General features: G+C 43.6%; 1 protein-coding gene across 9 annotated transcripts in view; it reads right to left on the reverse strand.

Moving 5' to 3' along the window:
• The window catches only part of PSD3 (pleckstrin and Sec7 domain containing 3), a 119,795-nt gene that overhangs the window by 8,940 nt on the left and 86,836 nt on the right, over positions 1-24,019 (reverse strand). For 5 of the 9 annotated variants that reach the window (XM_052700359.1, XM_052700354.1, XM_052700353.1 and 2 more), the window contains 5 exons: positions 23,787-23,857; positions 17,569-17,726; positions 16,539-16,683; positions 12,939-13,082; positions 6,923-7,063 (listed from right to left, as the gene is read on the reverse strand). In XM_052700359.1, coding sequence (XP_052556319.1) covers positions 6,923-7,063; positions 12,939-13,082; positions 16,539-16,683; positions 17,569-17,726; positions 23,787-23,857 — 659 coding nt within the window. Of the gene's footprint in view, positions 1-2,147; positions 7,064-12,938; positions 13,083-16,538; positions 16,684-17,568; positions 17,727-23,786; positions 23,858-24,019 lie in introns of those variants that run through there. The other 4 variants (XM_052700356.1, XM_052700357.1, XM_052700358.1 and 1 more) reach the window with 4 other exon arrangements.

Below are 24,019 nucleotides of genomic sequence, written 5' to 3' on the forward strand. Positions count from 1 at the left end.
ACATCGTTCTCACCCCACAATTTTTCAGAACTTCACAGCACTGAGCACCAAGTATTCCTAAGTGTGCAAGTGACTTAAGACTTTTACTGTCAATAGCATGTGCCTTGCTTGTGAAGCAGCACAGACTGGGAACCACAGATCACCCTTTTCCCAGCAAGAGGCTCTGGGAAGACAAAGGACTTTGTGTCCAACATGTCTCCATAGCAGGTGGCTAGCTGCTAAGTGGTTAAACAAGGATATTCACATTGCCCAAGGCAAAGCTGAAATTCTGTCTGCTTGAGCAAAATGCATCTTGCTGTGCTGGTCTAGTTTAGGTGAATTACAGACAGGATCACTGCTACAAAGTGGCTGCTAGTTGCAAAGGATAATGTCAGAGAAAAGCTGTGTGGCTGTAATTTGTGGCATTTCTAAACCATGCAATGCCAAGTACTGTACTTTTTCCTCAGGCTAAATACACCTTAGGCACGTTCTCCAGCTGATTCCTGGCACAGCTTTAACAGCAGATGCCATGGTAGGTCCCTTATTGTTTAACAATTTATAACTTTTACAGAACACTTCATTACTCAAAGGGAATGATAGAAACACTTTGTGCTGGCTTACATTTGCTCCTTTTGACCACAGCAGCAAAGTCAGGTCAACAGTGCAGCCTCTGAGAAAGCTGTAACTTGGACTTGTTAAGGAAAGTGATCCAATAATTCACATAGAGCTTAAATGCAGCTAACAAAGTGAATGAAGGTACCTACTTGCAGGCAGGGCCAACAGAGAGCTGACGTTCACAGAGGGCTTCCAGACACATCTCTCCAGGGCAACCTCTCCTCCTAACTCATATTTAAAGTAGCCTCTTCCCAATGAAGCCGTGACACCCCGGGATAAGGTTGCTGCAGTCACAAGGGAGAGAACCAGCTGGTGACAGAAACTGAGGGCAGTTTCCCAAGCAGTGTATGTGCAAAAGGAAGCCAGCATCTCTAATTTTCCCCAGCACTAAAGGCAATACTGGAGCACAGTGTGCCCCAGGATCCAGGAAGTGAAGAGCCATGGATGGTGGCACTGGCTTTCTGAATGCCTTCAGTAACATCAGCCATATTGGAAATGATCCCATGTACTGGTCCGTAGCTTAGGAAATACAGTTTCTCTGGAGGTTGACAAGCCTCTTCTTTCTGGAGCAAATGCTCAGAAACCTCAGGTGAAGCAGTTCATAAGCCATACCTATGCTGCTGGGAGAGCTCAGAGAGGAGAAGCGAAGGCAAACTGCACAAATATACACTATAAATAATACTCTGTATAAAGCATAAGCCAGAGATCACTTCTTTCAAAGACATTTCTGACACAACCACCTCAGCTTGCCCTTTGTGGCAGCCCAGGCAGCTGACACCAGAAGCACATGCTGAGCAGCTTCAGTAACGCTCTAGGAATACTGGTGAAATGTGGACTTCAGAACAGCCATTTCAGAGAAAATGTGGCACCCCAGAGTTTTTTCAAGAGATCCACATTGAGTAAAGTTCCAACAGGCAGCCGCCTAGAAGATTGCTGGGGATAAGGTGTTTATACTGCCTTTGCCTCTGCAAAAGCAGATGGTATTTCTGGACATCGTCTCACTGTGCTTGGGGACACGGATTGAAAATGATGCCTTTTTTTCTTTCTTTTTTTCCCCACACAGCTCCCTGAAATTTATGACCTGGAATTTGGGAAAGTACCCAAATCCTTGCAAAAGAGCATGTCAGTTTCCCCACAGAAGACTGCCTCTGCCTCTGAGAACTGTAGAGAGGTGACTAGGAACATCACAAGTGTCTGGTCTAAGTGTGGGAGGGGAACCTTGCATCCATGCAGCACAACACAAGAGGAATACAGGAGTCTGAAACTCATGTCTCGCACCTTCCAGCTATAAATGTAGCTGGGGAATACAGGCTACAAATGAGCAGAATGGGAAAGGGTTATCTATTCGATGCAGCACTGCTTCAGAGCAGGTTTTCTCCAGGCAAGATGGGACACTCAAATTTTCCACATTTCTGCAAGCATGGAAGGGAAGAGACCTGTTACACAGAAGCAGCTGAGGTGCTAAGATGACAGACAGGAGCAGCTTGACAGAAAAGGAGGAGGAGCTGTCAGACTAACTGTGATAAGGCCAAAATTGATTTAGCAATGGAAAATGCAGACACTGTAAGCTACAAGTTGTCTGCAAAAAAAAGCCTTACCCACTTTTGAGAAGCACACTGCAGAAATGCAATGATAACCCTGCTGCAACTGACTTTCTCCACTGCCCCAGACACCTACTCACCAAAGTGACTACTCTCATCAACTGGGTGTCCAGTCCCATTGGAGTGAGCCAAAAGTTTGGTTGTTTCAAGCCAGATGGACAACCAGCCTCAATACAGGAATGCACCATATGATCCAGGTCATGAGGGGCCTCTGGAGGCTAGCTAGCTCAAATTCCTGCTCAAAGCAGCACTCTGCTGCACATTGAGCTCCAGAAGAGCTGTAAACTTGGACAGGCAGCACCCTTGGAGTGGGCAGGATCAAGGAGAAAGCACTTAAGGGATGAGCTGTTACAGCTCTTAGAAAGCTTCTGGTAACCATTTACAAGTGGCTGGCTGTAGATGAAAAAGTGTCTGAGTTGGCGTCACAGCTGAACAGTGTTCCCCCACAGCTCTGCTACATTAATCACCCTGCTGGCTGACTTATCTCTCTACATCAATTAAAGACACAACATAAATACTGGATTAAAAAGCTGCAGTCATGTTCACTGGTCCATGTGTGATTTATCTGCAAGATGCATACAAGCCAGCCCAGAGATTTTCTTTCACATCACTGCTGACAAAAACCTCAGCATCCTGCTGCCTTACAAAGGAGAGCACAATTTTGGCTTTGGGGGAGTATCTCACCTTTGGTTGCAGGAGAGGAGGGAGAAGCACAAAAATGTCTTCCCTCCCTCCCCTCTCTCCTGTCATGTCCGGACACAGTCCAAACCTTCCTGCCTCTCCTTCGTCAGCCAGGAGAGGAACCCACATACGTGAGCAGCCAGCAGTGCTTCAGAGAAGGATGCTGGCCCAATCCTGCTCCCTTCTCCACATCCCCCTCTCAAGACGTGGGCAGAGGCTTTGCCTGAGCGACGGTTTCCAGGCGGCATGCTGCAGCAGGGAGGATGGATGGCAAGGAAGAACGATGCCTCCCTGCAGGCACCAACGCAAAGGCTGCCTTAGGGGCTGTACACTTGCACACACTGGTGGTGGTCTGTCAGTTGCAGCTGAAGGAGCCAGTGCTGCAATGTCTTAACATTGAGCATCTAGACACAGCTCCACCTGTGCTAAACAGGGCCCAAAACAAGCCCCATTTAACTCCAGCTCACACTGAACATCCCCAGAAATTCATACTGAGATCAGGTGGGGACAGCCAGGCATGCAGGGGAATGTTGGAACTCAGCAGTATACTCTTGCACATTACAACAGAGTTCCTGAGTCACGGAGGTCAAACATTCAACAAAGAGAGGCCAGTACTGATACCATGCAAAGCCATCCAGTCAGGCTCCCCGTGGTATCACCCAACAACATGCACCACTGATGCCCCCTGAGAGCATGTGTCCATCCTCTACAGTAGCACTGGGGAAAAAAAAAAGCAAGCAACTGACAGTACTGCTTAGTAGATGGTCCTGTTCCTAAGGGAGTCCAGGAGGCTTTCACGACAGCATCTCCTTTTTCTCTTGGCCTCTGAAATGTGCATTTTCACTTGGCTGCCTGGGATGCCTAGAATTTGTAAAGCAATGGAGCAAAATGACATTAATTAAAACTGAAGCAGAACCTGACAAATTCTCAGTAAACTAATCTGCACGCCTCAACAATCTCACCAAGAGTGCTCCAAGCTCGAACAGATTTTTAATCACTAAAAAATATAGTGAAAAACTGCATTTACTAAGCACAGATGAGACTTAACGCTTACACCCTAATCCATTTGCAAGTGTACCTGGAAATGGAGAATAAATAATAAAAACTGAAAAAAAAAAAATTTTGCAGTTTACTTCTTGACTTTCTTGTTACTTCAAATCATCTCCTTTGCAACAACTTTGAAAAGGAATTAAGCAGTTTCTCTGTCAAAGCTCGGAAATGCATTTTACGGGAATCATTTCTTTTTGAGCTCAGCAATTTAACTGCAGCCTACAGCATCCAGAACATCTTAAAAGCTGAGAAAAAAATTTAAATGTTGCCTCTTCACCTTTTAAGGCTATGTACTCTGTATTCACAAGAGGTTTGTTGTGCATATTCCAGGCTGCATTAGAAAAGCTCACACAGACGACTCCGCTCTGAAAGTCAAGCAGGGCCCATTTACAAACCTGAGCCCTTTTTCTATTTCTGTTGCACACTTTCTATGAAATGCCACTATCTACAGCTGGGCAAGTTTTCTTCTCAAATATGCATTCAGCATCAACAATATGTCTTTCTTCCATCTCAGCATAACCTCCCTCTCCACTGTTTGTTTTAAACCACCAGAGTATGACAAACAGCTGCAGGGATCTCCTCCTGGTTTTGTTTCCACCCCCCCTGGAGCTCTTTACCTCCCAGATACGATTAATTCAAACAATCCCCTGCAATAAGCACTATCACACAGTGAGTCTCCCAGTGCAGTACGCTGCACTCTGTCCCTCTGGCTCCAGTGAAAGAAAGCATCTTTCTTGAGTAATAGGACTGAACACATGCTCCACAATAATCACACAGAACTTCTATAGCTATAGCACTAAACAAGCGCTGACAGTTTCTATTCAGGACTGCAGTATTTACAGACATTGCCAGGGCTAGGAGCTGACCTGCCGATTCCTTGGACGAAGCAACCACACTCTGTGGCAAACTCCAAATGTGCACATCACGTGTGTCATGCAAATGCAACATCACACATGGCATCAGTCCCATCTGGTTTCGCTGCCAGGCTGCAACTGCAGGGACTGACGATCTGAGAGCGTGTCATCTTGGTTACAGCCAACAGTGAGCACACTGGGAAAGCATGGTGGTTCTCAGTGGGGGAGGCAAGTCAAATGGCACCTGTTAAAGGTTCTCCTATCTTTGATTGCTCCCTTGTCTGTCCATGGAACCAGCAATTCAACAAACTAGACTAATTGACGTGGGCACTTTGGGAAGTCTGGCAGAGTGCACATCCAATCAGACAGTGATTTTTCTTGATGTGTGACCCTACATTATTTGGGCTTTAAATACCATCACATTTCTAAATAGTCCTTGTATTGATCTTGACGTTTCTCTATATGTTACACATCCATCAGGACAGCTGCCCTGTGCCAGGTATAACAAAAATACTAGCAATCAACATTTCTCAGCTGGCCTCAACCTTGCCTCTCAGGATGCTCTGTGAAAAGGGCCAGAATGGTTACACTATTCTGTATGTGGCAAGGGTAAGGTGAAAAGGGAGAGACTTGTCTGAGCTCACCCAGCAAGACAGTATCACATCAGAGATTAAAACTGAGACTGTACAGTACCAGGCAAGCCAATGCTCTTGCTTCCATAAGGCAAGAGGCACTGGGAAGCAGACAAATGATTTGTGCAACATTTCTGCACTCAAGACTGCCAAATACTGCAAGGATCTGTGGGGCAAACAGGGTCTGGAAGTATGGAAAGCTCTACCCATGGCAGCCTCTCCCCACCCTCTACTTTCTTCCAAAAGTCTGAAGCAGGATGTGCTGGAACTGCAAGGTGAGCTGGCAACTGGCAGGTGAAGGGTAGGATGTGTCAGTCAGGCTGCCTTGTGCCAGCCTCCAGCACAGAGTAACCAGGATTGCATCAAATCCTGGCTCCGAGTGAGAAAAGGTCAGTGCCATTCTCCAGTAGGCCCTAGCCTCTTCCACCTGCATATCAGCTAAAGCAGAAAAATGAGCAGGTGGGGACAATCGTTTCCTGAAGAGAAAAAGCAAAGTACTCTGTAACTATCAGAGAAATTGCATGCATCTGCACGTACCAACAAGAAAACTCCTGGAAAGTGGAGCATCAGGAGGCAATGTATCATAAGGCTCTATATAGCAGCTAAGTGAGAGTGTATAGTTAAAAACTACACAGAGGCCGTTTGTCTTTAGAACACATATGCAACCCAGTGGCTCATTCCAACTTGGTAATTCCTCATCGCCCTGACCACAGAGACAGCACAGGTTTGGACACGTTCCACCCTGCTAACTCAGGAGAAGACTTTTTGCTTGGAAAGAAGCAAACAAGTGATTCCAATGCTGTCATCCCAGCATTGCAAGAGATTGCCAGGTTGCAGTCCTTTGCGTTCTTGAGTCCAGGGTCAATTCAATAACAAAAAGCAAGAGTGGCTATTTACTACAGCACCCATTGCTAATTACCAGTACCAACGTGCTCTGCATTGTCAGGAAACCACTGTTCCCATTGTTCTAGACTCTATCCAGCCTTCTGCAGCTGCCTGTTCGTACAAATTTCTCACAGCTACCGCTCATATTCACAATGCTGCAGCATTTGTCCAGTTATTTTTCCCACCCACCATGTAAATAAAGTGACAAGTGACTTGAGAGATGAAAGCCACATGCCGATGGGAGGAGATAAATGGGGAAGAGACAGAATATACGTGACAGCGCTCTACCCTTCCCCCAGCTCCTTTAGTAACAGAACACAAAAAAGTCCCAATGCTTCAATTGCTAAATGATAAAATAACAGAGCAAAGCAAAGCAGGAGCAAAGACATCTCCCACAATCTGCACAGAAACAGCAAAATATACAATAGAAAATGTCACTAACACCCCATTCAGGCAGATGCACTTATTTTTATGTATGACAGATTTTGAGCCGGAAAAAATTTGACCACCGGTACTTTGCTGCATGGCTGTTCCCCTAGTTGTCATTTCCACCCTAAGTGACCTTCTGCTTAATGCTGGGTGTTTCTGGCCTGTAGTCCTTCCTCTCTGAGACATTGCGTTTCACCTTGGCACTAACTGGAGACTCCTGATTGAGCGACGTACTCGAGTGGGATTTCTTCAGTCCTGACGCATCGTTCTCTCCTCCACTCAGCAGCTCCTTCACCCCTTCTTTCAGGAGGCCAATATAAATCTCATAGCGATTTTTCTGGGAAATGAAAAGAAAGGGCTGAATCAGTCTACGACAAATTCTGCAGAAACATTTGAAAGATTATCTAGATGACGTAATAGCTTCAAGTTTCAAGTGATGTTGAAAGTAAGGAGTCTAATATGGATTTGAACAATGGTGACTAATGTAAATTGCACTGTGCAAAAAGGATTTCGGTCAGGCTGTGCTCAAGGAAATGCTGTGCAATTTAAAACACTCAGTTCTGCAGCGTACAAATTCCAATCTGAATGGTGGCTCTCAGCTAGCTAGAATGCGTGGTTATTTCTGAGTAACAACACCAAGAAGGAGCTTTCTGACCTTAGCCACATGGAGTCACCTCATATATACTGAGACACTGTGTGCTCACAGAAAACATAGGATCATAGAATCACAAGATTGGAAACGACCTACAAGATCACCTAAGTCCAACCATCTTTTCATTACCACTGCTACCACAAGCACTAAGCCATATCTTGCAGCTCCTCATCCAGGCGCCTCTTGAACATTGCCAGGACAGCAACTCCACCACCTCCCTGGGCAGCCATTCCAGTGCCTGACCACTCTCTGAGAGAAACAGTTCTTCCTTATGTCTAACCTAAACCTCCTCTGGTACAACTTGAGGCCATTTCCTCGGATCCTGTTTGTTGCCTGGGACAAAAGGCCAAATCCCTCCTCATCACAGCCTCCCTTCAGGAGGTTGTAGAGTGCAGTGAGGTCTCCCCTGAGCCTCCTCTTCTCCAGACTGAACATTCCCAGCTCCCTCAGCCGCTCCTCATAAGACTTGTGCTCCAGACCCCTCACCAGTTTCATTGCCCTTCTCTGGACACGCTCCAGGGCCTCAATGTCTTTCTTGTAGTGAGGGACCCAAAGCTGAACACAGTACTCAAGGTGCAGCCTCACCAGTGCTGAGTACAGGGGATGATCACCTCCCTGCTCCTGCTGGCCACACCATTTCTAATGCAGGCCAGGATGCTGTTGGCCCTCTTGGCCCCCTGAGCACACTGTTGGCTCATGTTCAATCGAGCATCAACCAACACCCCCAGGTCCATTTTCTCTTCACAATCATCCAGCCACTCATCCCCAAGTCTGTAGTGCTGCATGGGGTTGTTGTGGCCGAAGTGCAGGACTGGGCACTTGGCCTTTTTGAACCTCATCTCGTTCACCTGAGCCCAGCGATCCAGCTTATCTAGATCCCTCTGAAGGGCCTCCTTACCCTCAGGCAGATCAACACTATCTCCCAACTTGGTGCCATCTGCAAACTTGCTGAGGGTACACTCAATCCCTTCATCTACACTCATCCCTTCAACTATCATCAATTAAGATATTAAACAAGATGGGCCCCAGTACCGACCCTTGGGGGACACCACTTGTAATGGGTCGTAAGCTTGAAATAAATGGATATAGTGTGTGGCAAAATGAACTAAGGGACAACAAAAATCCTTACCTGTACGGCTACAGCTGTCCCTTGCAACCCTCCATTCCCATCAGTGGGTCCTGCTTTTCTGGCTTTAGCCCAAGGGGCAGAAATCAAAACCAAGCCCATCTAAGCTCAGACTCTACCAGTTTGGCTACCTTTGAGCCCTTGAGAAGATGTCACACTTTAAGAAGGAGTAGATGAGAGAGCAGCAGGGCACATTCCCCAGACAGGACAACTCACAAGAACAATAAAAGCTGCTCTCTGTCCAAACACTTGCATTTTTTGTATGGAAGAGGTTCGCTTTATCACGAACCATTCCTGCTTGCTCTGGATTCTCATCTGAAGTGAAGCTTTTGTTCTGTTGTGACAACATCTTTCTGCACAGAACACCTTGGCAACCAACAAAAAGAAGGTAGATTAAGGAAAGGTCACTGCAAGGCCTCTAACACATTAGCTGTGGCAGAAGGTGCTAAGAACTGATCAACCCATTTTTTGGCATTTGTTCAACAGCCTGACCCTGATAAAACCACTAAGGTTGTAAGCAAGCATTGTAATCAAGGTGACCTCAGTGGGCTGTGGGCCAGAGAAGGAGGGTGTAAGCATTTTCATTGAAAACAGTTGCCAAATTGTTATGTTCCTGACAAAGGAAAAAGCATTTAGTGAAAATTCTTCTAATTCATAATAAAAGTTCAGGTAATAATACTTGTTTGAGGGCAGAAAGACTAAAAGCTTGATAACTACTGTGAAGAGCAGAATAATAAAGAACAAAACATGAGAGAATGTGACAGTGTTTCCAGAAAGCCCTCTGAGTAAACAAGACCTAATAGGCAGAATATACCTAAAAAGTAAATTAAGAAAAGGCATTCTTATAAATTCCATATTTGGAGCTCCAGCTCCACAATGCAAAAGACAAACACATTAAGCAGATAAGATGTGTCATACAATATAAAAGGAAATGTAGAAACAGCAAGCAGAATTCAGACAATGCACTGGGCTGATGGATGATTCATCGTGAAATACATGGGACATCGGTGCAAAAAAAGAAGCCAATAAAGTGCTCTAAGGCTAGTATCAGTATAATATTCATCAAGGGTGAGGGAGACATTACCACCATATGGAATTCTGCTTTTTGTTGGTGCACTAAACAACACTAGGGGACAAGGACTAGTTTCTGCCTTGCACTTTCATCAGTGGCCATTTTGTGCTGGATAGTGTGTGTTTGCCATTTCTATATCAATTAAGCAATGCATCTGGAAGCTTCTCATTAGATTTCATCTCCAAACTTGCTCTATTAATGTTCTGACATTTGAAGCTAAGTATTCAATTTGGTGGAAATTTCCTTAAAAAAAAAAAAAAATCTAGAAAATTCTGTCAAGGAAATATGGCACAAAAATTAAAAGTAGTTATCTCTGCAGCCTGAATGCATGTAAAGAAGAGATAAGGCAGCCATCCATCAAACTCCTAGTTTCACCTCTCACCTAACAGCACTCAGAAGATTTCTTGCTCGTATATTTGCCATACTGAACAATCATAATCTGGAGTAGTACTTCTTCAGTCAACAAGAAAAGAGAAAATGGTCGTTGCTTGGTTTCAAGAAGCAAAGACACCAGGTAGGGAGAAATCCCTGAAGGCACATCCCTGAACAAGGAACAGTCAACTCCTTGGTCGCATCAACTCACAGGGAAACCCCATATCAGGAGCTACATCAGGAATAAGAATGACGGAAACTGAGGCAGTTGAGGAAAAATTACAAGGACCTGAAGAAAATAAATTTGGCTTCTTCCTCCCTAATGGGACTATGTTGCTTCCTTGGGAACTAAGAGGTCCTTTCTGCAATTCTTCTGGGGATGTATCAGCCTGGCCCTTTGTACACAGATCAGTGGTGTAGTCAGCCAGCAGGCTCTGCCTGAAAGAGACGACTATAAAATACCTCCTCACCTGCCTCTTGCCCTTTTGCAGGGACCTCATGCAGCAAGGTCTGCTACCAGTTCCTTGCACGACATTGACAGCACTCTGTTCTGAAGGGAAGGTGAGGAAATTACAAAACTGGTGGAAAGCTCCCATTCTGCATGTTCAGATAGCTCACTTTTCTTTTGCAAAAAGAAAGTTGCAAAACACCCCCATGGAGGAGAAGTGTGTGGCCTGACTGTGCACAACTGACTGATGTGTTCAACACCGATCATAACTGTTTGACCATCAACTTCCAAGCCACCTCACTGCCCACTTTCCCAGAATACTCATTATCAGATTATCTAAGGATATGAAAGAAGGTAACAACAACATCTATGTTAAAGTCAGGATAAACCATTTCCACTGTTCTCTCTTCACATGATGGTGATCAGGCATGATTTCTCCTTCATAAACAAAAACTGATTACACCCAGTCACTTTCTTGTCTTCAGTCTTTTTGGAAGGGGTATCCTGGAGAATTTACTTTACCAGTCTCTCCTGGATAGAGAAGAATCTGGCCAGCCCGTAGTCTTTTGGGCCTTCTTGCTCTTCTTGAAATAGGAATGACATCAACTTTCCTCCAGTCCTCAGGAGCCTCTCCTAGTCACCATGATTTTTCAGTGGTAATTGAGAATGGCCTCCCATTTACATCATTCACCTCCCTGAGAACTCCACTCTTGGGTGAATCTCATCAGATTCCACAGACTTGTGTCCAATTTATATAATTTCCTAAGTACATAAATCTGCCTTGCTCCAGATTTACTCACTGGGCTTCTTGCTCCAGATTTATTCACTAGGCTCAGGGGCTTGCAATGGGTGAAGGTTGGTCTTACCAATAGAGATCTAGACAAAGAAGATATTGACTACTTTGACCTTTCTCTGTCCACTGTGACCAAGTCTGCTGTTCCATTATAAGCTCCAACTAGGACCCATACGTTCCCTGGCTGTTCTGCTGCTAAGGTGCCTATAGAAACCTTTCTTCTTGACCTTACTACATTTTGCCAAATTCAACTTCTCATAGGTTTTGGCTTCCTTAAAACCAGCAACACAAACTTGATATTTGAACAGTATCTCTAAGTTCCCACTGTTACTTTCTACAGCTTCCACCTCCACGTACTTCATTTTCAGGAGCAGCTTCTACATTCACAAAGGCCTCTGCTACCTTTGTTTGGTTTCTTGCTTGTTAGTGCAGAACATTCCTCAGCTTGGAAGAGGTGATACTTAAAAACTAACCAGCTCTCCTGGAGCACTCTCCCCCTGAGGGCTGTATCCCATAGGATTCTTTCAAGCAGTTCACTGAACAGATCTGAAGCTCACAGTTGTGATTTTATTCTTTAACTTCTCCTTCCAGGATCATGAAGTCCACATCTCATAGTAACTTGCTGCCACGGTTGTCCCCAGAGTTCATGTGCCTGAGTTCTTTTTTGTTCAGACAAAAGGTCCAGAGAAGTGTCTCTCCTTGACTGCTGCTTGATCACTTCATTAGGAAGTTGTTGCTGATGCACTCCAGAAACCTCCTGGATTGCTTGTGCCCTGCTGTGCTGTCTCTTAAGTGGATAATAAGGTGGTCAAAATTCTGCAGGAAGACCAGGGCCTGCAAGCACAACTCTTCTTGCAGATCTTTGAAAGTGCCCTATCAGACAGGCAATACAATGCCACCTGTCTTGCTCCACATGCTAATACTGATCCACGAGCTCTCAGCAAAGCTTTGTGTGAGTGAGCAGCAAAATCACATACAAGATATTTTCACTGTGCCTGTCCTTCCTAAAAAGCCTGTATCCATTCATGGCAGCATTCTGTTGTCCAAACTACCCTATTGAATCTCTCCAGTCTCAATGAGATTGTAGCCCTGCAACAGCACAGACGTCTAATTCCTTCTGCTTGCCCAAGAAGGGTATGAAAGCTTTCCTTATAATGTTGTCCTATGAGCACTTCTTTAATTATGTGCTATATGTGAGATGACTCTGCTTTAGTTCTCTTTTATTGATTATGAAGCCTCTCTTGTTCACATCACTGTGTACCCTTTGCTTATCAGCCACTTCCTCATTTGACTGTTGGTCAGATCATTTCAGATATGTGGAATGTAGAAAAGCAAATTGGCCAGCCACACGCCTTGAACAAAACATCTCAAACTCACCATGTGCAATGACATCAATGCAGTGCTATAGTAAAGTTCCATCACTCTGGACAACACATGGCTTTGCAACACGAGACAGCTCCTGCTTAAAAAGCTTGTCATGTTTTCAAAAAGATAAAAAGAGGCAAAGAGGGTCACGTTTTTCCATTTTACAGATAAGGAGCTAAGCCCACAGCCAAGGTCACAGGAAGTCTTTATCAAAAGGAGGACCCATATCTAGACTTCTGGGACCACTGTGACTTTTTTGTTGAGAAAGAAATCGTCCTTACTGGAATAAGGTGAAAATTGAAGAACTACAGGATTATATTAGAAGTATGAAACCAGCCTCATCCATACACAAAAAGTAAAAGCAATAAAGTTTCCCATACATACCTCAAATTCCAGATAGTGGTCCTTCAGTTTGTAATCATCTACTTCCTTGCCTTTGAGCTTCTTGTCAGGAGGATAGGAGCGATGTTCAGCAAGTTCAGTGGAGATCTGCTTCAGCTTAGCTTCATGGGATTTCAGCTGTTCATCCTTCAGAAACACATTAGGCACATAAATTATAGAATCTAAAATATTCAATCAGTAAAGAAAAGTAAAAAGAGAACTTTTGCTTTATCTTAAATAATCTTAATTAGATTGATCAGACCTTTTTTCCCAAAGCTCTGTCCCCAACAGCATTCTCAAAGGCATCCAAGTAAAGTGGCCAACTTTGCAGAAAAACTCAGCAGTGAGCAGATGCCACTGGGAAAGATAGCAAACTTGTCATCCCTTGCCTTGCTGAGAGCAACGGAAGCAGCTTGCTGCAGAGCGTTACTGACAACATGACACTTCTGCTCTAATACATTTTTTGGCAAATTAATTAAGGCTGTTACATGGAGTCGGACCAAGGGCAGAATGAGAAAAGCAAAGACCCTGCCTCAGGTCTTTGCAATACATAGGCAGTTTTTTCCAGGACAGAAAGGATATGGCATCAGAGCCCTTCCTTAAGTTTCTACACTAGCAAATGCTCTCCAGTCTGCGGCTTTCATTTGTTCAGAACAATGCAATGTGTCCAGAAGAAGAGGGGCTGCTCTCTCCTAAAAAGGTATCTCATTTTACTAAGCTGCTTACTAGTGCTTATCCCACTGTGCAGTTGGAAAGAGTGAAGAGCTGCTACTCTCTCCTTTCTAATTTCCTTTATCATAATCCCAGGCCCACTCACTTCCTCCAGTCCATCTGTCAGCCAACCTTCCCTCAGCTCAGAAGGTTTCCAGCTCCTGCTGCATGGCCTTCTGGCCATCTCTATGCTTGGATTTAAAACTATGTTTGATTTAGGTAAATCCAAAATATAGATACTACTGTGCAGACCTTAATGATCTAGTCAGTCATAACAGCAGGTAACACCTAGCTCAGTTACTAGACACTTACCCAGCCTCAGAAGAGAGGACTGCTGCCAGTAGTGTCCTAGTGGTGTGGATGTGCAGCTTGCAGCTTCAAGCCTATCTCAGACATACCTGCAATGCACTATAAGTAACACCAAGGACTAAGCCTTTCAGCTCACATAATTTGAGCTGCAGAAAAGTGCAGAAACGGGAAAAACTTCTACATAGGATGATAGCTGAGCCCCAGCTAATCTTGTGTTTCACTTTTTTACTTTCCAAGAAGACTGTAGAAGAAAATAAGTGGGTAATTTGCCGTGGTTTATACATGGGTAGGCTCAAACTGATCCCTACTGGCTTCCAGAAACTGCTGTTGCTATTAGGAACTATCATGAACTCACTGTTCTTTCTGTAAGTGTCTAAACACTCTTTGTGCTAAATTACTGGTCTCAGGGACATCCTATTGCAGTGGGTTCTCTACTCTGATGACAGAAGGTCTTTGAGAAGCTCTTAATTTCGCAATTGTAATTTCTAGGGCAGCAGCCCTTTGGTGTATTTGTGTATATATTCACACCCCCAGGAAAAAAGGAAAACAAAGTTACTAAATCCTTTCTACACTGGCATTCCCTTATACACAGTTTTGTCACATCCCCCCAGGCTAACTGAGATCAGACATTAAAAGCAAAGCTGGTACAATGATTGCATGGAAATTGTCATATCCATCCTCCCTCCCTCAGCTATGTTACATTTCCACTGCATCTTCTGCCTGACCAGGAAGAGGCCCCTTGAAGAAGTACTGTGCATCATGATTCAGCCCACAGAATCCTAAACAGCAACCAGAGGCATTTGACAATTCATATTTTTTTGTCTGCCAAATAAGAAGCAGCCCGCTGGCAGCTTTTCCACACTGACAGATAAAAGCAGACATGCCTCTGCTTGTCTTTGAATTTATCTGCTTTGAACAGTTAACATTCTTCTGCCGTTAGCTAAAACAGCTTATCTTATTCCACTTTTTGTGCCTCCCTTTCTTCAAGACACAAACCACAGGGCTGTGTTCTATTTTATCTCTTTCCAGATTAAATAGAAACAGTGAGACTGGGAAACAATGTGCTAAATGGAACAATCATACAGAACAATGAGTAAAAATGCTTTTTTTGTGTGTCTGGGGGAAAATTATTGAAACCCCAGATAGTATATATAAAAAAGTATGCATGAGCAAAAGGACAAGTTATTATTATCCTGTATGAGACATGATTTAAACTTTAACCCAGAATAGAAGATGGAAAGTCGGTCACCACATCGTAAGAAGAAAGGCTACTGCCACAGAGCAGGAAAAAGCAGGGGCGACATAAAAAACACCCCCTTAGAGAAATGCAGATTATGAGATAATGGTTTCTAGGGAGTGTTGCTAGGCTATGAAGATGGCAAAAATGCATTTAAGAAGCAATCCAGCATGAGGAGATGACTTAAAAAGTTATAGCAGCTTACTCATAAAATTATATACCAACAATTGGGATCTCTCCCCTCTGCCACCTGATCAATGCAGTGAGAAGTGGGTTCCTGCCTATGCCGGAGAAATTGCAGGTATGTATCACATCAAAGTACACAGAGCTACTGGTGCAAGCATCAGGCACAGCCAGGTTGAAAGAAGCAGGGGATGTTTGTTCATGCAAGAAGTATCAGAGCTATGAAACTCCCTGACACAGGTCGTTGCAGAACGTAAAAGTTTACATAATCATATGGGAAGACCAAGGATGTTCATGTGACAGTTAACAAACATATGAAAAGAACTTCCTCAGCCGATACGGACCTCCAGAAAAGTATTAGAGGAGAAATAAAATTGATATTTGCCTGATGAATCATCTTTCATCCTTTACCATCGCAGTAATCCAAATAATCAGAAATATGTTTACTTCCTTTGAAATCAGTGGTAATAAACACACTCATAAAAATAACACCAGTTTGATGGTATTTGAAATGTCCTTTGCAGGACTATATTCATGGGATGAAAATCCCATATCTGGTACTGGTTACACTAGTGACTCTTCCTTTTCATCAGAAATATAAAGGAATTATATTCATGTTCCTTCATAGAATCGTAGAATTGTTTGAGTTGGGAAGGACTTTCAGAGGCCACCTAGTCCAACACTTCTGCAAAGACCAAGGCTATCTACAGGTAGACCAGGTTGCTCAGATCCTGTCCTGCCTGACCTTGACTGTCTCTAGAGATGGAGATTCAAACAACTATGAGGTCAAACAACCGCAGGTCATGTTTGAACCATGACTTCCCTGTTTGCTGAAAGGCTCCAGATAGCACCATATCTCAAACTGTCCCTCTAAGCTTAGACAAAGGGAATAACAGAGCAGCACTCAGTAGCCTTTTCTGATTTTCCCTTTGGAGTGGGGAGCAAAACGCTTATTCAATGTCCTCTTTGGGCCAACTTAATTCTTCGTTCTCTCTACTTAGAATCTTGAATCAGGAAACAAACAGATCTACCTTCCTAGCAGATGTTCTATTTTTCCTAGAAATACTAGTGTTGACAGGAGCAAAACAAAGTTAGGGACCACTTCCCAGACTCCCACCAGTCAAGAACAATCTTCATTACCAACACTCTAGACAACAACTCACCTGAGATAGCTTTGTTGTGGTGGCTGGCAGGGGTGGCCGACTGAACTTCTTCTGGGAACCAATTGCTGCTGGAAATGGTGGTGCAGAGAAGACAGCTGCCACACAGTTAATCTTGTTGATCCAGGTCTGCATTTCTTCTTGGCTCCTGGAGGAAAAAACACATATCAAGCACTTGTTGACTCAGCCTCCTCTCCCTCTTTCCTACCCTTCCACTGGCACTTTCAAAGTGAGAGTAAGAAGAGTTGAACAGGTTTTAGAGTCTGCTGAGTCTTCTGTCTTTTGAGAGCGGTTAGTTTAGGTGCCTCATTCACAGGTTAGCTCATGAGTAAGTCCATAACTCACCCCAGCATGCATCTTTTCCTATTCCAAACCAAGTGCAACAAGGAGCAGAGGCAGTCAACGCCCTGATTCAGACATTTGTCTTAAGTTTCATCTGTTCTGCAGATAAGATCTCCTAAGATCTTTAGGAGGTTCTATATGGATCTTGGTAGATAAGGGCTAATGCAAAAAACCTGTGCATCAGTTTTCAATGCCAGAAACCAAAAGAAGGTCATCTGTTCTGTCTGCATATCACAGCCTGAAGAGCTTAATCAAATTATTCTTGTATTAAGTACTAACTTTGTTTCTAACTGAAGTGTATCTTCTAGAAAGATATCCGGCTAAGTCCTGATGACATCAGGAGACAGAATCCAAGACTGCCTTCGGTCATCTGTTAAAATGATTAATCACTCTGACTGTTCAAAGTTTGTGCCTTGTTTCCAAATTGAATTTCCTGCAGCTTCAGCTTCCAGCTGCTGCATCTTGTTATGCCTTTCTCAGCTAGATTAAAAAGCCTCTTAAAACCTGATATTTCTTTCTCATGAACTACTTGTGCACTCTAATCATATCACTACTTAATCTTATTTCTAATCATATAAACAGATCGAACCTTTTAAGCCTCTGCTTTAACCTGTCCAAGCATGAATTTAACCCTCCTTTAGAAATGCCTTCTTCCCTCAACTACTGGCACTAATCAGAAGAGAGCACTTACTGGGCTTGAAAAAGCAGGACACTCCAATCTGCTGTTTTAAGCTTGAGGACATTGGGTTTCTTCTCATAGTCTGTTGCCTTGGATGCCAGTGCATGATGCACACTAACTGCATTCTTCAGATCTTCCTCCGACAAAGCCTTTTCTGGCTTGTACTCATCCTACAGAAATTAGCAAGGGAAAATGACATCTTATTTCTCCACGTGCTACTCCTTTTCCCTTAATCTAAAGAAAAACCTTGTTGCATAGTGATGAAAAGCATTATTAAAGTACGTGGTCTCTCCAAAAGGAAGAGAAGTAGTTCCGAATCAGCAGTGGACTATTTGTCCTCACTTCAGGAATCCTTCACGGCCAGCTCTCCATCTCCACTACTCAACTGCTTATTGCTGCTGGAGTTCTCAATTTCCACAGCTCTACTTGTCCTTAACAGTGTAGAAGTCACCCTACCAGTCTCCACAAAGCAAATACAGCAACATTCTTTAAATCTCTCTTTTGCTATGATGCTAGAGAGAAAACTTAGAAATGGCTGGTCTGCCAACACACTAACAGCCTTATGAATCCAGCACCATCACACAGTTCCTTTGCACATTTTCTACAATCCATATCTATCTTTAGTCTTTAATAAAGGAAAAATAAGTAAATAAATAAAAATCCCTGGGATTAACAGGCCAGGTTCTAGTTACACCACATTACACCACATTATTGCTTTGGAAGCATAGATCTGTATGACCCACAGGAGGGAATACCTTCTCTGAGCAGGATCTGCAAATGGCAAGCACAGGATTGTTCAGGTTTGCAACACGGTACCACTCCCAGAAAATAATAAAAACAGTGAGTCAAACTTCTCTGTGTTGCAGCTGTCTGCTGGGAGCAGTGTTTGATCTCCTGAGCAACAGGAGCTGGGCAAGTGCACAATAATTGCGTTGCCAGAAGTTCAATTTAAAGCACACTCCACTACAAATGGCTTCCCGAATATAAGACAAGCCAGAAGCTTTTTAAGGAAAAGTTAATCATGAGCAATCTTGTACAATGTTTCTCAAGGAAAGCAGCCAGCAACTGATTCTACATCTTTCCTTTGAAATGACTACGACTTCACCAGAAATCAGTGTCATCTGAAGCAACCTAGTATGATGGCCGCAAAACAAAAAAGTAATTCCCTGCAGGTGTCATAACTATTGATCCCTTCACTTGAACACAAGAGTTATGAGGTGGAGTTTAGTGGACAACAGAGTACAGGACACAAATCATACAGAAGGGACAGCATTAGCTTAAACACCCAGCAAGGTACTTCTCTTGGAGAAAAGCTGCTTAAGATGCACGTTTTGAATTAATGGATTAATTTACATGGTTTATCTGCTGGTATACAGACAGGAGCTTCAACTGCTGAGGTCATCTGTGCTCTTATCAGTGAGGCTGGGTTTGTCTGGGGCTCCCCAGGATGAGTTTCAGGGAAAGACAGTCACCACCTGTGGTGACCATATCCCAGAAGGGAGGGCAAAACATCCCACTACTCTGCCAGTTTCCAGGCTAGTCCAGCTAGTTTAGGCCTAGAACCTGCTGCCGGTTAGACACTTCAGCAGTAAGCCAGGGAAGAAGCAGCTAACCAGCAACACCATCACAATCAACAGCTCCAACGGTATCAAGGCAAGAGCACAGAGCTGAAAGGCAGAGAACTGTTGCGCTTATGTCCAAAGGGTAGTCTTCAGCTAATCACCTGTGACAAAAGGAGTTTTCAATGCCTGACAGAGAGCTAAGGCAAATGCTCCTTTGCCCTCCTGGCTATAGGTCCTGCCAAGTCCCAGCAAGTACTGGATGGACCTTCCTATCATGAGACACTCTGCCTACTCCCATTGAGGACACTCTCTACCCCTTCTTCAAGGCAAATTTGTGAAGGTGTCTAGCTAAAGGGTAAGAACTAGAGAAGGCTGGCCAACACCTCGCCCAGCTCTATCTTGATGATGAAGGAAGCAAGCCTCCTCCTTCAAAAGTAGAAAAGTTGATTTCTTTAGTGGTTGCTCTGGAGGAAATGACTGGCTCCACTATCCAGGGAATGAGAAAAAAATCAAAGCCAGGAAATGAACTTAGACCTCAGAGCATGATATTCTGGCTTTCCTCAAATTACTGCTTCGAGACAGTGCCAGCTACCACCATGCTTGGTTCCTCTCAGCTTTCTCTAAGATGAATCCAATGGCCACAACTCACTGGTGTCTAAATCTGTTCCAGAACAACTCCACATTTGGGCAGTCCCAAAAGTGGCACTGACTCAGAGCCCCTCCTTACTGACAGAGAGATTTCATTATGATCCTTGCTAATCCCACTGGATCAGATGGTTGCACTCTACCTTGACAGATGGGTCCCTTCCAGCTTCTCCAAAAGCAGTCATCAGCATACCACAAATGTCTACCAGTAGTTGGCCAGCCTAAGAGAAAACTGAAGGGATGTGAATGTGCTGTCAGAATTCTTCCTTTAAGACCTTTAACTCTTCTTAACTGGCAAGCAATGCTAGGGGCAAAGGAACATCCATATTTCATATGCCACCAAGGACAGCACATGTGCGAGCATCAGTGTGGAGGTGGAGCAGGAATGAAAGGCAGCTCACTAAAGTTAGACCAAATCAGTGGCAAGAAATACATAAGGAACCAGAAAGGAAATGTGACCTCAATATCAACTGAAATCTGCTGTGAATGTTGCACACAATGTAATTACATGCTGAATTCATCTTTCTCAGACTCCTAACAAATGACTTTTCTACATTCTGCTGACCCAGTTTCTAGATGGACACACATTCCTGCATCCTTTTCTGACACACCCAACTACAGCAGTTGGCTTTTTATCAGCCAAGGTATTCGTGAGTGGACACCTCTGGTCAACTCACATAATGGATGCAAAATCCTTTCAGAAAGTTTTGTGTCTGATCACTTTATACCGTTTATAGACTTTCCCTTTTTTTTTGTAAGTTTTGACAAAGGAAACATATTTGATAATAACTACACAAAAATAGCTGAAATCCCACAAGATTATAAAGTATCACATCAAAGAGTGAAGATTTTGCAAACCTCAGAGCAGAGTCAAAACACAAGGCCCACGTCCTGCACAGCTGCTCATACGCAATTTCTAGCAAGGAAGCGAGGGCAGCCTTCTGTCCTCTCCTTATAAGCCCCTTTTCTATACACACATCACATCCCATGTCAGTCCAGTGAAGAGACATTCTGTCAAGCTCCTACTTTGCGATTTCCTCTTGCTATAAACTGAAGGCAGGAAATTAGCCTTGGCTTGAGGATGTCCAGAGTCAGGGCCAACAGCCCAAACATGTCAAACCTCTAATTTTATATAATATTGTGCAGACATGTTTAGTTGGCTAATTGTGAATGCTTCCACTGAGCCCCTCCAGTGGCCTCTGTGCTCGCTAATTCAGAAACTCTCTCTCTCACAAATTACTCATTAAAAATAAAACAATATGCAGCACAGTAATTAGCACTGGAGCTGTTCCAATGAAACAAAAAAAAAAAAAAAAAAAGGAAAGGGCACTGAGACAAGATTGCCCAGATAAACCTCCCTGTAAATCTCAAATGACCGCTGTTTAGGAACCACTCTCATCTATAGACTTTACAGCAAAATAAGAAGAATTAGTCTGCTATGCAAAGAGAATGGGAAGAGAATCGGGATCACGCTACCCACTGGGAGAATCACAGCTGTTACAAACTATTAATATTTATATTAGAGCAATGTCTTGAAGGAACAGCTGAGTTACAGATGAGCACAGAAAGTAAAAAGTGCATAGGCCTATACATTTATTTGTGGGCATACACAAGTGAGATTTCTCTCTCTCTGCTTGAATAGCACTCAGTGCAATGAAACTATCATCACAGCTTTTTCCTCCACAAATATACAGATAATGAGAGACAGAGGGAAATCTTGTAAATGCATATGGGTATGCATCCTGCCCTGCAGCACTGCATAATTAGGAGAGAAGGGAAACAGAGAGAAGGAAATCCCTTGCTCGTAACTACCACCATAGTTCTTCATTTCTACACAGAAATCAAGCTGCTCTAAAATCCTCCTCAACTTCATGAAATTGGGATAATTTCTGTCTCCCAGTATATTGCAGAAGGAAACAATAATTCATCAGCACTTACTATCTCTAAACTTGGTCTAGCCATATATTTTAAAACCCTACCATTGCCAACTTCCACAATAGCATATTCCCAACAATGCAAGATTTATTTCAGGGCTGGAGCAAAGCCCTGCTGGACCTTCTGGAGCTGAAGAGAAATCAGAGGATGTTTCACTGATGCTGCATGAGGCACTGCTGCTGAGCAGGGGTCACAGGCACCCTCGGGAGGCTCACAGCTGCCCCATCACTCAGGGAGTGAGTCACTTCCCATCAGACCTCTCTGTCAACCTTTCTAGCGCTGAATTAAAAGTCTAGCTTGTCCCTTGCTACAGCTTCAGTGAAAGTGGATTCAGGGCTATGTGGGAGAGCGCTACTTTGCAGAGTAACCATCTTGTAATCACTGAATTCAAGTGCCATGACAAATGCAAGATGCACAACTGAAAAACAAATGAGAGCAAGAACGCCACCAATGTATTTGTTCTGCAAAAGTGTAGCCAGATGTGAAATCACTCTCATGCTTACCAAGAGATGGAAGGTGACAGTGGGGAGAGCAACCTTCTGCAGAAAATCTGCATGATACATCAACATCTGTAAATTTTGTCTAAGTGTTTTTAACTAATATTACAGTGACACTTACAGAAGTTTTTAATTAAGACTCTAAAATGGACAGCACCTCCACTTCTTCCCCTTGAAAGCTTATTAAATCCCCCTCAAGGATCAAATAAAAAATTAATTCATATGCTATGGACAAGAACCTTCTTACTTCTTAGGGAACCATCCAGTCTTTTCAGATAAATGCTAAACATGACTCATTTCAGAAATCAAAGCAGCTGACTGCAATTCACTCAAGAAAGTGAAAATGCAAGCCTGCCATATAGACCATTTTAATAAAATCTGAAGCTGCTGCCAGGAAAAGAACCAGAGGGAAGGCTTAGCTGCAGTTCAAGACATTTGGTTCTAGTCTCTCACACTGGCTTTGGAGCATGTAACACACAACTGTCAGCCCAAACCTTTCCTCCTGCCTCCAGATTTTCGGTCTGCTTCGGCACTTCAGCCCTGTCAAACAGGCATTGAGCACAGACCAGCCACCTCATCAACCCTGTGCTGTAAGAAATGGATCCAATTTATCACGGATCCAATACACCATGCTGCTTCTGAAGAAAACAATAACATCAGAAACCCAGAAAAAAGAAGGAGGAAATAACAGTATGCACTTGCACTCTTTACAGCTGCAAAACACAGTGGAAATGCAGAAACACTTTCAGCAGAGCATATTTCTACAATGCAGAGCAACCTGGACAGAACTCACCTATATCAAGAACATTACACTTAGGCAGGAGACACAAAGGCTTCAAAATCTACAAACTGACAAAATTTGATTCTCTCAGTTCTTGCTCATATATTCCATCTCACTTTCCAAGAGAAGTTTCAGTTTAAAAAAGCTTATAGTTAAAGCTGTATTACAATCAAGCTTGCGCCAAAAGACTTGAAGGGTTTGAAGCTGACGTTTTTTTTAGACTTCTTGCTGGCAGAGAGTAAAATTTTTTTAGAAATAAGTGTTTTATCCTGCTTTGGAAAAAAAATGGTATCCTCCAATTCTGCTATGGAGCATAAGCTGCAGATTCCTACCAAGATCAAGCTGCTGTTAAACAGTTTTGCAGCTGCTCTTGCAGTCACTGCAGGAAAGTGTACTGTGAAAAGACTGGAAAGGAGGACAGCCTCATAGGAGGTGAAGTCATACATATCAACTGCAGTGTTAAAAGCAGCCCGGAGGAATCTGTGCAAGACACGGAGAGACGATGCTGTCTTAGCTTGTGAAGCTAGCTATTTTGTCAGTCATGAGTGACAGTGATGGCATAAACTGGAATTGACAAGGTGCACATCTGGATAGTGACAATGAGACTGAATTTGAAACTGAAAAATGGAGGAGCACGGTAATAAAAGAATTCACATCTCAGTGTGCATGTAAACAGGATGGGGCACAAAGAGAGCAGATACACTGCTGGTCAGAGGGAAAGGAACCTGGAGATGGGCTGTGAGAGTGGAGAGGATGCCTGCTGCTTTATCCCCCTTCAATAAGTTTCCAAAAGATAGTGATTTCTCCTACCTTTTGCAAGTACAAGACTGTTCCCTTCAGCACAGCATAAAAGGTTTTCCAGCCTCGCTTTCCCCAGGGAGCTGCAAAGAAAACAAATGAAAACCCATTTAACTCAGATCCATTTTTACACTTTGTCTAGGCAACAGGAGAGTTACATTAGTCCTGTGTAAAACCTCCTTTGTACTCTCGTTTTCAAAGGACAATGCAACTCAGCCTGCACAGTGCCTGAAAATACCTGCTGT

Source organism: Tympanuchus pallidicinctus, unplaced genomic scaffold (genome assembly GCF_026119805.1).
Source record: "Tympanuchus pallidicinctus isolate F22 unplaced genomic scaffold, pur_lepc_1.0 scaffold4, whole genome shotgun sequence".
In the NCBI taxonomy this organism is placed as follows: Eukaryota; Metazoa; Chordata; class Aves; order Galliformes; family Phasianidae; genus Tympanuchus; species Tympanuchus pallidicinctus.